Source organism: Elgaria multicarinata, chromosome 5, assembly GCF_023053635.1.
Source record: "Elgaria multicarinata webbii isolate HBS135686 ecotype San Diego chromosome 5, rElgMul1.1.pri, whole genome shotgun sequence".
Lineage (NCBI taxonomy): Eukaryota > Metazoa > Chordata > Lepidosauria > Squamata > Anguidae > Elgaria > Elgaria multicarinata.
Window position 1 is genome coordinate 94,568,128 of NC_086175.1, and position 15,649 is coordinate 94,583,776.

General features: G+C 40.5%; 1 protein-coding gene across 4 annotated transcripts in view; it reads right to left on the minus strand.

The window, feature by feature from the left end:
• Positions 1-15,649, minus strand: part of PHLDB2 (pleckstrin homology like domain family B member 2) — a 97,088-nt gene that overhangs the window by 58,881 nt on the left and 22,558 nt on the right. For all 4 annotated transcript variants that reach the window (XM_063126842.1, XM_063126840.1, XM_063126839.1 and 1 more), the window contains exons 3-4: positions 14,216-15,555; positions 30-413 (exon numbers count right to left, since the gene is read on the minus strand). In XM_063126842.1, coding sequence (XP_062982912.1) covers positions 30-413; positions 14,216-15,555 — 1,724 coding nt within the window. The remainder of the gene's footprint in view (positions 1-29; positions 414-14,215; positions 15,556-15,649) is intronic.

Sequence of the window (15,649 nt, forward strand, 5' to 3'; positions counted from 1 at the left end):
GTTCCTCCTACAGAGTGTTTTGCTATTACCTTTGACATGATGCTCAAATAGGAAGATTCATTAACACCCTTCAGGAATGAAGAAGAAGGTAAAGGTGAAGACGTCCTGTGGTCAGTTAAATGTTTATTTGTTCTAATCCCTCTTGGAGAAAAGAATCCCATAGCATTTTGACCCAGCTCACTGAATTCAGAGAAGTCAGAGTCTCCAGTAGGTGATTGCAAGCGGTTTCTGATTCTTGTTTCTGGGGTCATCTGAGAATCTTCAAATACAGAATCTTCATCATACAGCTGAAGTTTTTCAAGTTCTTTATTAATTTTTTGAACATCAGCTACAGTTGTGACAATGGCAGGATCACTGTCAGGTTTGGAATATTCTGCACACAGGTTAAGAATGGTCTCCAGACGTTGGCGCTCCTAATATTGAAAGAAATCATGAAAAATATTAAAAGATGAAGTATTGGATACATACAGAAATTAATATTATCAAGTTGCATGAAAAAGGATAAACTGATTTAGCATATTTCCTAAGTGTATTTCCTGGGGTACAGACCCCAATGATATCAACCAAACTTCTAAGTAACACATAACTCATGTATCCACTATCAATTTAAATGGACAATATAAACATACAATAAAAAACACAAAACAGCAGAGCAAGCTAAACAAATCAGCATACTACTCTAAAATGCCTGGGCAAATGAGTAAATTTAAACCTGGCTCCAAAATGATAGCAGCATCGACACTGATCAAGTTTCAATGGGGAGTTCATTCCAGACACAGGGCACCACCATAAAAAAGATTTCTGCCTAGTTCCAAGAACCAATATATTTCCTGTTTGGTTTCCGCTGACTAGTTCCTACACAACAAGCTTCGTGTGGCAAAGAAATCCAGGTAAGCACATCCTCTGAAGTTCTCAAGACATGTTGGTATAGAGAGAGATGTGCCACTTGGGTGTCAAGCCACTTACAGCTTTAACGGTAAGCAGCAGCACCTTGAACTGGACTTGGAAGAAAATAGGCAGCCAATGTAACTGCTTATGAATCAGTATAATATACTCCCATCTGGCTGTACCAGTTAAAATTCTGGCAACTAGATTCTGCACTATTTGAAGCCCTTGAATAATCTTCAAGGACAGCCTCATGTACAATGCATTATTCTAATCCAATTGGGAGGTTACCAGAATATGGATCACCACAGCAAGATTATCTCTGTCCAGAAAGCTGGTTAAAAGCATTCTTGTGCCACCAAGACCACCTGAGCCTCAAGTGACAGTGGTGGAACAAAGAGTATCCCAAGTTACATGCCAGCTCTTTCAGGAGGTGTACAAGCCCATTAAGAACAGGTTATACAACTTATTCCTGGACATAAGAACCACCTACCCACAATGCCTCCATCTTGTCAAGATTCAGCTGACATTTACTGCCCCTCATCCATCCCATTACCAACTCCAGGCACTATTCCAATACCTGCACAAATTTACCTGACTCAGATGACCTAGAGAGACAAGCTGAGTGTCATCAGCATACTGATGGCATTTCACTCCAAACCCCCTGGTGACCTCAGCCAGAAGCTCTATATAGATGTTAAAACATGGGGAGAGGGGGATGGAATTTTGCTGGCTGCATTCAGACAACACAATAGTCAACAGTGCTTGACAGTTGTTTATCTAGGGGGTACTCCCTACATAACATGATACTAATCAACCGTGGTATGGATTAGGATCAGTGCTGAGTTGACTATTAGTTCACATTAAGTTGACTCACTCATCCCCCCACCCTTTCCCCCCTCAGTCCTCCAGCTAGTATCCCATAAGCCATTACTGCTGAAAATCTATCCTGCCGGCTGGACTAGAGCGGCAGCCACCACTTTGACCACTCTTGCCTTGCATCTCTGTGGCTGACAAAATAACCAATGGTGACCGAGGAAATAACCAATGGTACCCTTCACACAACATGATAACCAATAGTGGTTCAAATAGCCAACTCTACACAGCATTGGTTATTTGCATTGGTTATTTCAGCCAAATAACCAACCATTAAAAAAACTCCCTCCACACAACATGATAACCCACAGTGAATTAAATAACCAACTGTCGACTATTTAAACCACCATTGGTTATCTCATCAGTCATTGAACTCAGTCAATGACAGAAGAAGACAGTGATGCCACCATAGTCACAAAGTAGGTATGATAATGCGCTGTCCTGTCATCGTCACTATGAGACTTGCACCTTCTGTGTTCCAGGTTTTGCCCTGTCTGTTTCATAGCCCACAGCTCCTAGAGAACCAAGGAGCTAACTGGGCTCTACATCGCAGGAGAGGATACTTGGGAGTGATCATGTTACCAGCCTTTCCCAATGCACCATTCCATAGCAAGACCAGGGCTTCAAAACAGGAGTGCCAGCCATGACAACAGGAAGCTCCTCAATATACCAGACTCTCTAGGGATGGACCAACTTAATGGGCCTACCACCCCTGCAGAGGGGATATCGACTGGCTTCAAATTCCAGAAGTAACACAAGCTTGAGTCTGGATTCCAAATTTCTTTTTCCAACATAAAACTGAGTATTAATATGTGTTACATATACCGTTTGACATGTGTTTAGTGTTGGACTTCAACATTATAAAATACAACGTTAGACACACTAATGCTTTCAGCAGTGCCTGAAAAAGTAACACTGAACTATGACATTAGTAAAAGGGTTAACAGTGCAATCCTAGGCATATTTATTCAGAAGTAAGATCCACTTGTGTTCAATGGGACTTACTTCCAGGGTTGTGTGCAGAGGAATGCAACCGTGCAGAGCAATCCTATGCATGTTTTCTGAGACATCTCATCCTGTTCAACTGAGCCTGACATTGAGCTCTACTAAAAAAAGTGGGACTTACCTCTGAGTAAACATGCATTGCCTTATTTTGTAAACCTATTTTAAAACCATTTTTAAATCATACATTTTTTTTATTTATTGTATAGAAGAGACCAGTTATGTGGAATCTTCTATACCATTTAAAATGAGTAACTTTTAAGAAATTATGAACACCTACAGGAAACAATTATTTCAGTAAGCAGAAGTTCAGATCTTATAATGAAAGGTTATAAATCCTAAAATGAACATTTTTGAATATCCGAATCTTAAGTAAACTATGTGGGTAATTCCACTGGTATTAGAGTACAATGTAAGAGATTGCTGAATCATACCAGTTGAGAAATCCTTCTAACAGTTCTCTATGCTTACATTTTGACATATGAATACTCTGAACTTGTGCAGTAAAATAATTGCAAGACTGTGGCCACAACTGTATTACAACACCATGGATTTGCGAAAGCTGACATTAACACAGGGTTTTAAAGTTTTAAACGGATAGTTCTTCAGGATGCAAGTTAATCAAGTTACAGTACCCCACTTCCTTACTTCAGAGGCAGTAACAATGAACACATGCACTGACAACTCAGCTTAAACTACTAAATTATCATATGTTAACTAGTGTTCCTTTAACCATGCCAGCCTGCACATATGTATTCAACTTTTGACTCCAAATTCAAAAGTAAGACTAGGCAAAAACATAGAAACCAGAAGCAGCCCAAGTCTATTCATGTTTGCTCAGAACTAAGCTTGCTGAGTTCAAGGGGCTTACGGCATTACACGTACCCAGAAGTAAGTCCTGCTAAGTTTGAGTGTGTATAAGATTACAGCCCCAGTCTCAGCTGAGAAAATTCCAGATGATTATGAATCAAAAGGACTTTGCTCACTTCTTTTTTTTCAGCCTGGAAATAATATGCCATTTGAAATTAACAAATTGAGTGTTCTGCATCTCCATGAAAAAAATGTGTGAAAATATATGAGATGAGTCCAGAGTCATCCCTAAAAGGTAAGCTTTGCACTTGCTTCTGAACTCTGCCTTCTTATCATAAGCAAAGTATTAACATAATCGACGAGAGCTACAAGTGTAGTGTTGCTAATCAATTGTATTCTTTTTAATTATCCCTTAATGTGAATCCACCCCCGGTTGTTGTTTTTAACTCCTCTTCTCTCAAGACAGGCAAGACAGTAAACTTGAAAGACAAAATGACAATGAAATCCTTGCACCTCAAAACTCCTTTGTTCCCTCCAAGCGTTTTCTCCGCCAGCCTCCTGTTTCCTCTTCATTTGCTTTGTCTGTATTTGCTCTCTTCCTCTTAAGCCTCTATTCTTTGAATAGCCAACCCATTTCTGAAAGCACCGTCTGACTGCTGGCCAGGAACTCCAACATTTATCCATCCTTTGATGTTGCAGCAGCAGGGCACTTTGCTGGCACTTTTGCTACCCTCACTGCAATAGTGAAGAGCTGGGATAAACAATACACGATCACCAAGTCCACCCCCGCATACAGGACAGGATATGTTCCTTTTGGCATCTCTCCTCACCCACTCTTTGGAACACAGGAGATATCAAATGAAAGCCCCACACCAGCAGTTTACCTTAGTCTAGCTCAAATGCAAGACGGTGATGGGTGGTGTGGTGGGTTTTTTTTTGCTCTTAAGAGGTTCTGACAACAGGCTATATAATTTGTACCAAACTCTTGAGTTTTGGAGCGCATTGATGTTCTCTAACACCTTTTATTTTTTAAAAAAAATCTCAAGAATCTCAGTATTTTTAAAAAGAATTTCCATCCATTGTGAATCTAGAGAAGCTTCTAAAAAGAACTGCTTATAGTTTAAATTCAAAGCACAAAGAGCCTCATGACAAACAATTTAAAGCAAATGTATGCTTTTTAAAGCAAATATATGCTTTTTGAAACTGATAGTGGCAAAGCTGAAAACAGATTTGCCACACTGTTTAGTAAGAAATCACAAGTCCCAAAATGCCCATATTTACAAGAATGCCTCCAAGTAACAAATATAGCTTTCTCTGCTGTCATCGGTGCTACAGAGGTAATAGGAGAATATGCTACCTCATTTCTATTTTAATATGCACAACATGGTATCACAGAGCTTATGCACAGGAAGTTCTGTCGGCTGCTATTTTGCACTGTCTATTCTCATCATTCTATTGGCTGCCAACTAGTCCCCGTTTCATTGCACCTTCGTTCTGTGGGTCACACTATAAATTAATTTTGTTTTGCAAACCAGGAACTGGGAGACCTGCTGCAACTAATAGTGCATGCATAATAAATAGTTTGTTTCTGTGTAACACAGTACAGATCATGAAATATAAAACGCCCAAATTACAGTATACCATTTCTTCTATGGGGATTCAAAGGAAATTAAGTGGACTGGCAAAACCCAGTGAAATTATTAGAAGAAGTGTATGCAGCTCAGTAGGTGCTGAGCATTTCACACAAGACTGTAAATGAAATCTTTATCAATACTATATTTTCTGCACTAAATATCCTTTCAATTATGGCAGGTCCTGAGGAATCCTAAATCCTCTAAACCACAAGATGTAATTTACTATTCTTATTATTAATCCAGGGCTGATCATGACAAATGTATATGGGGTCTTGTTTCTGGCTAACCTCTCATTCACTGTTACATAGGTTACTGCCAAATTCTCCCCCGAAAGGAATTTGGAGGGAAATTATGGTTCTGTTAAGGTGGCATAAAGTGCAAAACTGGGAAACAAACATACATGTATCTGATGCTTCTGCAGATCCCATATGTTCTACTTGTACTGTTGTCTCATATGTGGCTCTTTCTTATACTCAGATCCATTTCCTGAAAATTTGAATTCAAGCTATGCTAAAGCCTAGATCAGCATTCCGGTCCCCGCATTTCAGATTGGAACTTAAGGCTGAGAAGAACTGACACCTTAAGGGCAGCTAGTGAGTTTGTGTCTGAGGTAAGATTTGAATGAGAGATTCCCAGCTCACATTCTTGGTCACTATGCTACCCCTGCTCTCTCACCTGTAGACTACAGTAGACTACAAAACTCATAATGCAGGGAAACTGCAATATACTTGAAATAATGTTGTGAACCTATATAACAGGAATTAGGAACCTTTCTCAGCCCTAGGGGAAATTCTCGGGGCCACATTTCAGCGGTGGCTCGGTCCAAAGGAGGCAAAATGGCCACCAAATGGGATTCTTACTTAAGTAGATCATGGTATAAGTACAAACTGTTTATTAGATTGATTGGTATAGATGAGAACCTTGATCTGCACATTACATTCCCCCTTAGGCTACTGAATATGAAAAGCAGACATTAGATAAAATGGTCCTAAAATCTGCTAATCCAGTCTTGCCCAACCTGGTGTCCTCTAGATCTTTGGACTTCAACTCCCATTAGCTCCAACCAGCACAGCTAACAATCAGAGATGCTGGGAGTTGTAGTCCAAAATATCTGGAAGATTCCAGATTGGGAACATTGGTGCTCATTTGTTGAATGGAGTATTGCACATTTACGTGGCACTGAAGAATCAAGTGACACATTGCAGTCTTCAATTATTTCTCAACAGTTTTCACTTATTTCACAGCAGGACTTAGTAAATAAGGCTGGCCCTATGTATATTAATATCCTAAGAGAAATACTCAGAAGTTGCCCCCTTCCCCTTTAACTATTCCAACAAGGTTCTGTGCTCACTAATCACTCCTCTGCAATCTTAGTTCAATGATCACATCTTTTCATTCTTTTTCACATCTTTTTCTTAGTTGCACTGCTGCTATCACTTGTCCCCTTCCTGTGCCTATTGTTGAACAGCCATGCTGGATCAGGCTATGGGTCCATCTAGTCCAGCACTCTGTTCAAACAGCAGCCAACCAGTTGTTGACTAGGAACCCACAAGCAGGACATGAGTGCAACAGCATTCTCCCACCCCTTGTTCCTCAGCAACTGGTGTATACAGGCTTACTGCCTCTAATACAAAGAGGAGGTCCTCCATTTCCCCCTCTCCTGTGAAGAATACTAGCAGGATGACACATGATGGGTGAGTTGCACATGAGCACAACACACACACTGGGATATTACTGGGATGGAAAAATCCTATCATTTTCTGTAGCAGAAAAAATTGTCACCCTGTCAAGGGTCACCAAATGGTAAAGCTGGTCCTATTTCTAAAAGCCTAACATCCCATCTGATTTCAAAATTATCAAGATGCTTTCAATCAAATGAGCTACTGAATGACTGTGTACCACTGTAATTTACAGTAGGAACATGGTAAGAGTATACACAAGGAATATAAGTAGTAGTAGGGAAGCTCTCCAGCACCTTCTCAAAAAGATCTTGATTCCTAGTTTCAGAATAAATGTTGTAACACGTGTTTCCTCAACTTATATTTTATTTCATTGTTCATTCAATTTAGAAGTCTCCCAAATACTCCCATTTGGCTTGTACCACCAAGCTAAGCCTGTTGATTGCTTAACCAGCTATTAAAATTAGCAGGAAACAACTCTGTGACTTATCAGGAAAGCCAGTGTAGTGTAGTGGCTAAGGTGTAGGACTGGGAGTTGGGAGATCCGGGTTCTAGTCGCTACTCAGCCATGGAAACCCATTGGGTGACTTTGGGTCAGTCACAGACTCTGAGCCCAAACTACCTCACAGGGTTGTTTTTCTGAGGATAAAATGGGGAGGAGGATTATGTATGCCGCTTTGGGTTCCTTGGAGGAAAAAGGCAGGATATAAATGCTAATCATCATTATCACCATCATCATCAGGGTTGGATGCACTGAATCAGTGTGCCAAAAAACTGAAAAATCTTATTCCCAGGAGTGCTTCTATCATTTAGATGACCTGTTCTCATTACAAAGTTACTGATCTGGAATGCAAAGATGTCCTTACCCCTCTTGCTGTTTAAAACACTGATGTGAGATGTAAAAGAACTGAAACCAATCATATGTGTGCATCAGAACCGGATTTTAAATTACCGGTACATAGCACCATCTAGAGGTAAAACTATGCACATCCTTAAATTAATGAACACTATGTGCTTTTACTCAACTTGGACAACAGGGGCAGAGTTGTCAATTTCTCCTTATTGCTCTACACAAGCAGCTCATATCTTAACTTCAACATGTCAGCAGCATGAGCCATGAAAACAAGGGGGGATCTACACTATTGCTTTTAAAGCGCTTTAAAGCACTTTGAAAACTGTATATGCAGTGTGTCCTGGGCCCCAACAGTTGTCAAAACTGTTACAAAGCGCTTTAAAGCAGCAGTGTAGATCACCCCCCCAAACAGAGCTAAAAGGTTCCTACATTTGTAACAATGGGCTGCACGTGCCCAGTTTGCATATCATAACCATTTTTTTAAAAAAACCTCTGGGTTGTTCTGAAAGCAGAAGTAAGTCAGTATGTGGTTCCTGCCACCCAACTGCTCCCACTGGGATTAAACAACCTAGGGATGCTCCATCCTTGGGTTGTTAAGCGTGACATGCAAAGCAGGATTTCTGACTTTTTCAGGAAGAGAAACTCTCTCTCTCTCTCTCTCTCTCTCACACACACACACACACACACACACACACACAAACAGAGAGAGAGAGAGAGTTAACATATTGAAAGGGTTGATAGCATGTGTTCATACGTAGAAGAGAAATTCTCAGATATACCACACTATTGTTGAATTGCTATACCAACATAGTCAGGCCTTAGCTAGACCTAAGATTTATCCCGGGGTTGTCCCAGCCTGCTCCCGGGATATCCTGTGTGTCATTTACATGAACAGGGATGACAATCCCAGGATAAACCTTAGGTCTAGCTAAGGCCTCAGTCACACTAACTCTGTGTATAGAAACTGGTGACCATATGAAAAGGAGGATAGGGCTCCTGTATCTTTTAACAGTTGCCTAGAACAGGGAATTTCAACAGGTGTCACTTGTATGCATGCAGCACCTGCTGAAATTCCCACTTCATCACAACAATTAAAGCTGCAGGAACCCTGCTCTCTTGACCAGATACAAAAAAGGGCAGGGCTCCTGCAGCTTTAATTGTTGTGATGAAGTGGGAATTTCAGCAGGTGCTGCATGCATACAAATGACACTTGCTGAAATTCACTTCTCTATACAACCGTTAAAGATAGGAGCCCTGTCCTCCTTTCCATAGGGTCATCATAGGGTAGTATCTTCTGCTTTCATGGATTAAATCCATGCTTTATCTCTGCTTGGTAAGGCAGCAATTTCCGGCCTATTAGTCATTTATTTGCCTTACTAAGAGTGGCGCTTATAGCAGCTTTGGGGGTTGGGATTTAGATCAAGAAAATACTACAGGGCAAAGAGTGAAAAACACAACCACTCTCTTCTTCCAGTGCCATTTCCCCCATCCAATTAGCAGGTCTACTGCTGCTTTTAGTGTTTAAAGAAGTAGGGATATCCCACATCTTGTCTGTTTTGGCCCAATTACAAGTAAGAATCACTTCCAGGAGTCCAGCTGGGAAACCTTTGTCATTTTAAGCTGTTGATGTGCCACAAATGACTAATAAGGGAATATGTGGGCTGATAACAATTTTGGTGAGGTGGTAAATTTATGGACTTACTTGTAAAGCTGCCCAAAACATATTTTAAATTGTAATGCTTGCTTAGAGGAACAGACTTTATTAAAAATATCAAAGAATCTTGTGGCACCTTAAAGACTAACAAATTCATCCTGGCATAAGCTTATATAGTGATGTTGAATATTTAAACATATTAAGAAAACCACCAGGTTTCGAGTAGTTAAGTGACAAGCCTATCTATTCCTGCTACCATGGCATAATTATCGATGGTACACAGCTAGTAATAATCACATCAGCTGTACAATCCTAGGCATGTTTATTTAGATTTAAGTCCCACTGTATTCAATGGAGCTTTCTCCCTAGTAAGTGTGTTCAGATATGTAGCCTTCATTTACTTTTGTTTGACAGTTGGCTCAAACATGAAGGAACTTAAATGGTATCTCTCACTTGACCATACTACCTCAGAATATAGATCTATTCTGAAAAAGAATTCCTCCGTACCATGGTTACAAAAGTTTTGGACATTTTATATCTCTGCTTGGAAGTCTGAATTAGTTCTCAGAACAAATGACTCTCCTTTCATAATTCATGCTGACAGCAACTTAAATCTTTCCTTTCTTTTTTGACTAGCATGTCAAAATTAGTGACTTGCAATGTAGTCCTATGCCTATCTACTCAGAAGCAAGTTCCTACATTCCTATTACAGGATGATGGCTGTTAAGAAAAAAGTGCTGGTGTAAGGGAAACAATAGCCAAATAAATAAGAAAATATATATTTTGTCATCTTATCTTTAAGACAAGAATAATTTCTTAGACATTTACAAGGATATAATTACTGATTCCTCTCATTATATTAGCTCTATACAGTATACATACACACCAACAGTTTCCACACTTTCTAAGTATGGTTTATTTTGGGGGGCTATGGGATATCCAGTATGATTCTTTGATGTCTCACTTTGCCACTGAAACATTTTGTTCAGGTCAGTCCTATTGCTCCTCTATCCCCCATGGGGATGACACATGATACCAGGGACTCACCAACACTACCTCTTCCATTGGGAAGGATGCAGCACAGGTGAAGTGTCCCCGGTTGAGGCTGAAGTAGGGTGACCATATGGAAAGGAGGACAGGGCTCCTGTATCTTTAACGGTTGTATAGAAAAGAGAATTTCAGCAGGTGTCATTTGTATGCATGCAGCACCTGGTGAAATTCCCTCTTCATCACAACAGTTAAAGCTGCAGGAGCCCTGCCTTCTTGACCAGATACAAAAGAGATCAGGGCTCCTGGAGCTTTAATTGTTGGGATGAAGAGGGAATTTCACCAGGTGCTGCATGCATACAAATGACACCTGCTGAAATTCCCTTCTCTATACAACTGGGGCCCTGTCCTCCTTTCAATATGGTCACCCTAGGCTGAAGTTCAATGGGGCTTACTCCCAGGTAAGCGGGTATAAGAATTCAGCCTTATTCATTCACTGTACTGTGCTTTGATTTCCTGGGCAGGATCTACACTACTACTTATAATGGTTTATAATGGTTATGACAACTGTTCAGGCCCAGGACACATTACATTTATCGTTTTCATACTGTTTTTAAAGTGGTATATCCTGCTTGGTGTAGATCGGCCCCTGCTGTCACAGTTGAAACACAGAATGGGTATTGCATAATTCCCTGCATTTAAGATAAAGCACAACATCAAGAGGCTTCTTTGAAGGACAGTAGAATTGCAGTTGCAGAGGAACTGATCTTTTGAAGAAGGGGGGGGGAAGCATCAAGCCAAGGATGTAATCAGTTTGTCCTACAAACACACACTTCCTCCCAGGGTTGTGCAAGGCTGTTCTTTTGGTTCTTAACGCCTCCAAATCGTTTGAACATGCAGTCCCCAATCCCAGTCCTCTCACTGGCTGACATCAAAGGCAATTGCCCTTGCAAAATGTTAAAAATGGGAAACTAAATGAAGTGGGAGGAAATTCCTTCACATGTAAACATTCAGTCTCTAACACTTTAACATTACAGGATGATGGCTGTTAAGGAAAAAGTGCTGCTGTAAGGGAAACAACAGCCAAATAAATAAATAAACAAATTGTCAGCTTATCTTTAAGATGAGAATAATTCCTTATGCTTTCACAAGGATATAATTACTGATTCTTCTTGTTATAGATTGCTCTTTCCAGCTCTATATACATACACACCAGCAGTTTCCACATTTTTCAAGTATGTTCTATTATTTGGGGCTGTGATTTACCCAGTATGATTCTTCGATGTCTCACTCTGCCACTGAAACATGTTCCTCAGGCCAGTCCTATCCCTCCTTCAAGTAGATTATACTGAGAACGACCATCAGCACAACGCTTGGTGATTTTTGCAGAAGAGATCAGCAAAGCCAAGAGGTTTACAGCTGGTTCAAAATGCAAGATTTCTCATCCTTTAATACAGGGGTGATGAAGTTTTTTTTAGCCTGTGGGCCAAATTCCATTTTAGAATGGCAATTTTAAATGCACTTGGGGGCTGCATTCCTGAAGCAGACAAGGCTGGAAATCCAACCCACCCCCCAAATTGTATTGTTACCAACTTGTAGAAGGAAACATATCTACTCAGAAGTAAGTATGATCAGTATGTCTACCCAGAAATAAACAGGACAAGCCTCTGAATGTCTATTCAGAACTAAGCAGAGCTTAATCAGTCAGAAGCACTTTCAAATAGTGCAATGCAAAGGGGGATCCCAGCTGTTATCTCCAATTACAGATTGGAAATTACAGCAGGGACTGCAGATAGCAGGAGTATTCAGTCAGCGCTGGGAGGACTTGCTCATCCCAGGACCAGCCAACGGCATTCGAGCACAGTGCAACACCCCCATGAGGATGACACCTGACACCAGGAAATTGGCAACACTACCCCTTCCGCCACTGGGGAGGAAGCTGTGCAAGTGAAGTGTCCAAGGCAGAGGCTGGAGTGCTCCCCCAACCCGTGCCCCCATTGGGGAAGGTTGGGACAACTTTATCCCTGCTTGAGGTGGCTTTACTGCATGAAAACTTTTCCGCCAGCCAAAGTCCATGAACAAATCTCCAGCTAGCACTTCATCCAGGGATCAGATGATGCCAGGGGCATGGCCACATCTCCTTCCCTATAGCTTTTAAATGTTGAGTTTGTTCTGACTCTATACTGTTAGCCTCACCCTACCCGGTGCCTGTTTACACTTCCCTGTGCCTGTTTGCATTCTCTTTCCCTCCTTATTGTTTACTACAACTTTATTAGATTGTAAGCCTATGCGGCAGGGTCTTGCTATTTACTGTGTTATCTGTACAGCACCATGTACACTGATGGTGCTATATAAATAAATAATAATAATAATAATAATAACATTCAGCCCAAACATGGCCGGGTGGAGAGTTTGCTGCCCTTTTATGTATTTAATTTTGATTTTTAAAAAAGTCAGTTATTTTAAAAAATATATTTTAGATATTATATTGTGAAGCCTTATTTTAGAATAAATAAACTATTATTACTACCACCACTATTACATTTCACACATATATGAGGTCATTTTCCCACTGGTTTCTAAACTAAGAGTCAACAGGGCCAATTCACTAGGAGATTTTTCTGTTCAAGGCCCACTGAAATGGATGGGAGCAGTACAAGGCAACTTTCCAGAAAATTCAGCAGTCACTCTTATTAGTTATAAAGTGAAAAGTATAATGAAGCCCAACCAGCATCCATCAATATTTCATTTCTAAGAAGACAGAGTGAGGTTTAAGACTCCTGAAAGTTATACCTTCTCACCTGGAAGCATTCCCCTTTTGCAAAAAATCGGAAAGGCAAAAGCAAGTTATTAGGTATTTTTAGGGACTGAATATGGTTAAATACTGGGTGTGTATGGAGAGAAACTTACAAAGGTACAATATTAATTTGAGGTCTTGGAAACTCAAGGAGTTGGTATATTAAGAGCAAGCTGAATATTGAGGGGGCTGGATAAATTCCTGGAGAAGGCTATCAGTTCTGATAGTTATGTGCTACCTCCAGTATCCAGGGCAGTAAGCCTGTATGCATCAGTTACTAGAGAACATGGGTGGGAGGGTGCTGTTGCACCATGTCCTGCTTTTTGGGTCCCTAGATGACAGCTGGTTGGCCACTGTATTAACAGAGTGCTGGACTAGATGGACTCTTGGTCTGATCCAGCATCCAGCATTATGTTCGTATTGAGGAAGGTGAAAACATTCACATGGTATTATAAATTGTATATAGGTTGGGTTATATTTTAAGAAACTAGAGTGTTTTCATATAATACTTTTCCCCCTAAATAAATAAAACCTATCCAAAAATGGAAATATGCTCTGATTAAATAATTTGACATGTATGCCATCACAGAATTTTCTGGTTTGTTTCCTTTAGCAAAATGCATACAAGTATGCCTCCAAACAGCTTAGATTGGAGACATGGGTTTACTTATCCAACTACCACAATACAATGACATCAACTTTTTTCTGTAAGTGCTGAATCCCTAGAGTATATAATTTGTGGCTTTTAAGTATCTGGTCATTTTGGCAGAACACACAGACTAAATTGCTGTAATTTTTATCAATTTCCTACACCATACAGATGGTTTCATTACACTGGTTAGATTTTAAGACAGCACACTACAAGGCCAATTAACTTTAGAGATTGACATAGTAAACACTGTTTCACCCACATACAAGGTCGAGCACCCCAATTTGGAAACAGAGGCTGCAGCACATCCCAATCCATAGTTTTAACATGGTAAGGTTTGCTTTGGAAACAGCACCCGTTGTTAAAAATTAACTGGAAAGAAGCATTACCAGTCGTTCCATCTCTTGCTCTTTAAGCCTTTCTTCCCTCTGCCTCCTGTGGTAGTCCATTAGGTCATCTCTTCCAGAAACGGAGCTAATGCTATTCTTTCTTTCCCGAACAAAAGAAGTCTGCTTGAGATTTTCCAGCTCTGTTTCATCAAACTCCATGGAACTGCTGGAAACTTTCCTTCTGACAGGGAATGCTCTCTCAGAAGAATCAACAGGAATAAAAGAATTATTGGGGCTGGTCCCAGAAAGTCCAACTCTATCAAAGTCGTCAGATGCGTATGAGGAAGAAGAAGCCAGAAGCATTTTCCGAGCTATGCGAGGGCTTGCAGGAACACTGAGAGTTGAATTCACATAGGAATTGGTTTCAGGTGCAAAGTTTGTATATGGTGACACCCCTGAGCTATAAGAAGAAAAATTAAGGTAATTGTCAGCATCCAGCATACTTTGAGGTAGAAGATCTTTGTCTGTAGTCTTTTTTCTTTTGGAATTACCAAGGGAGCTTCTTGGGGGTAAACTTAGCGGCACGAGCTGATTTTCTGTTGATTTGTAAAGCCTGGGTAACGAACGGCTATAAACTCCCATATGGCTCAGCGAACCGCCAGAATACTTCCTGGTTCTAGACCCTAGAGCTTCCATTATTGGGTCCTTCTGTTTAGGTGCCCTGGACTGAAGTGACAGAATATCCTGAATATTCATCCTCCTGCTTTGCTTTGGACTGGAGGGCATACTGGCAGTTCCAGAACTGCCGACTGGTGAAAAAATAATCTCATTCCCTGAGCTTCCATTCCACATCGCAAGAAGAGATCCAGAGTTTTTCCGCCCATCCACCACTCCTGGGAAGTAGACATTATCATAAGATTTATTTTTATGGCTATACTTTGAGTAGGGAAATTTATTCAGATGTCCAAACTGTTTTTCATTTTCTCTGGTAGCATAAATATCAAAGTCTCTCTTCCCTTGGCTGTACCCACTTAACGATGGAGACGTGCCTGAAATGGAGCCTATCTGCTTTGCAGAGACATTCTTGTCTGAAAGATAAGAGCTCTCACAAGCCAATGGTTTGCTTCCTTGAATTTTGGTCACAGACGACATACTTCTAACACTGGACGCAGGGCTAGACTTGGATGGCAAAGGCTGTGAGAGGGTTAAATAAGAACCAGAGTAGTCACCATTTGCTTTTAATTTCAGACTTGATGAATATTTTTTCTGGTTGAGCCTGTCCATTATGTCCTGGAGATCATTTTCAAGAGAATTCATGGCTACCTCCTTTCCTAAACCAGTATTTTGTAATTCCATCTGGCTTTGAATGTGGCTGAACTCTTCCATCATCTTACTGGAATCTGAAAGGAGATCAAAGAAGAGGAAGAGAAGAAAAAACAGTTTTAGCAAGTGAATTGCTTATCTTTTTACCTGCATTAAGGTTACAATTCATAT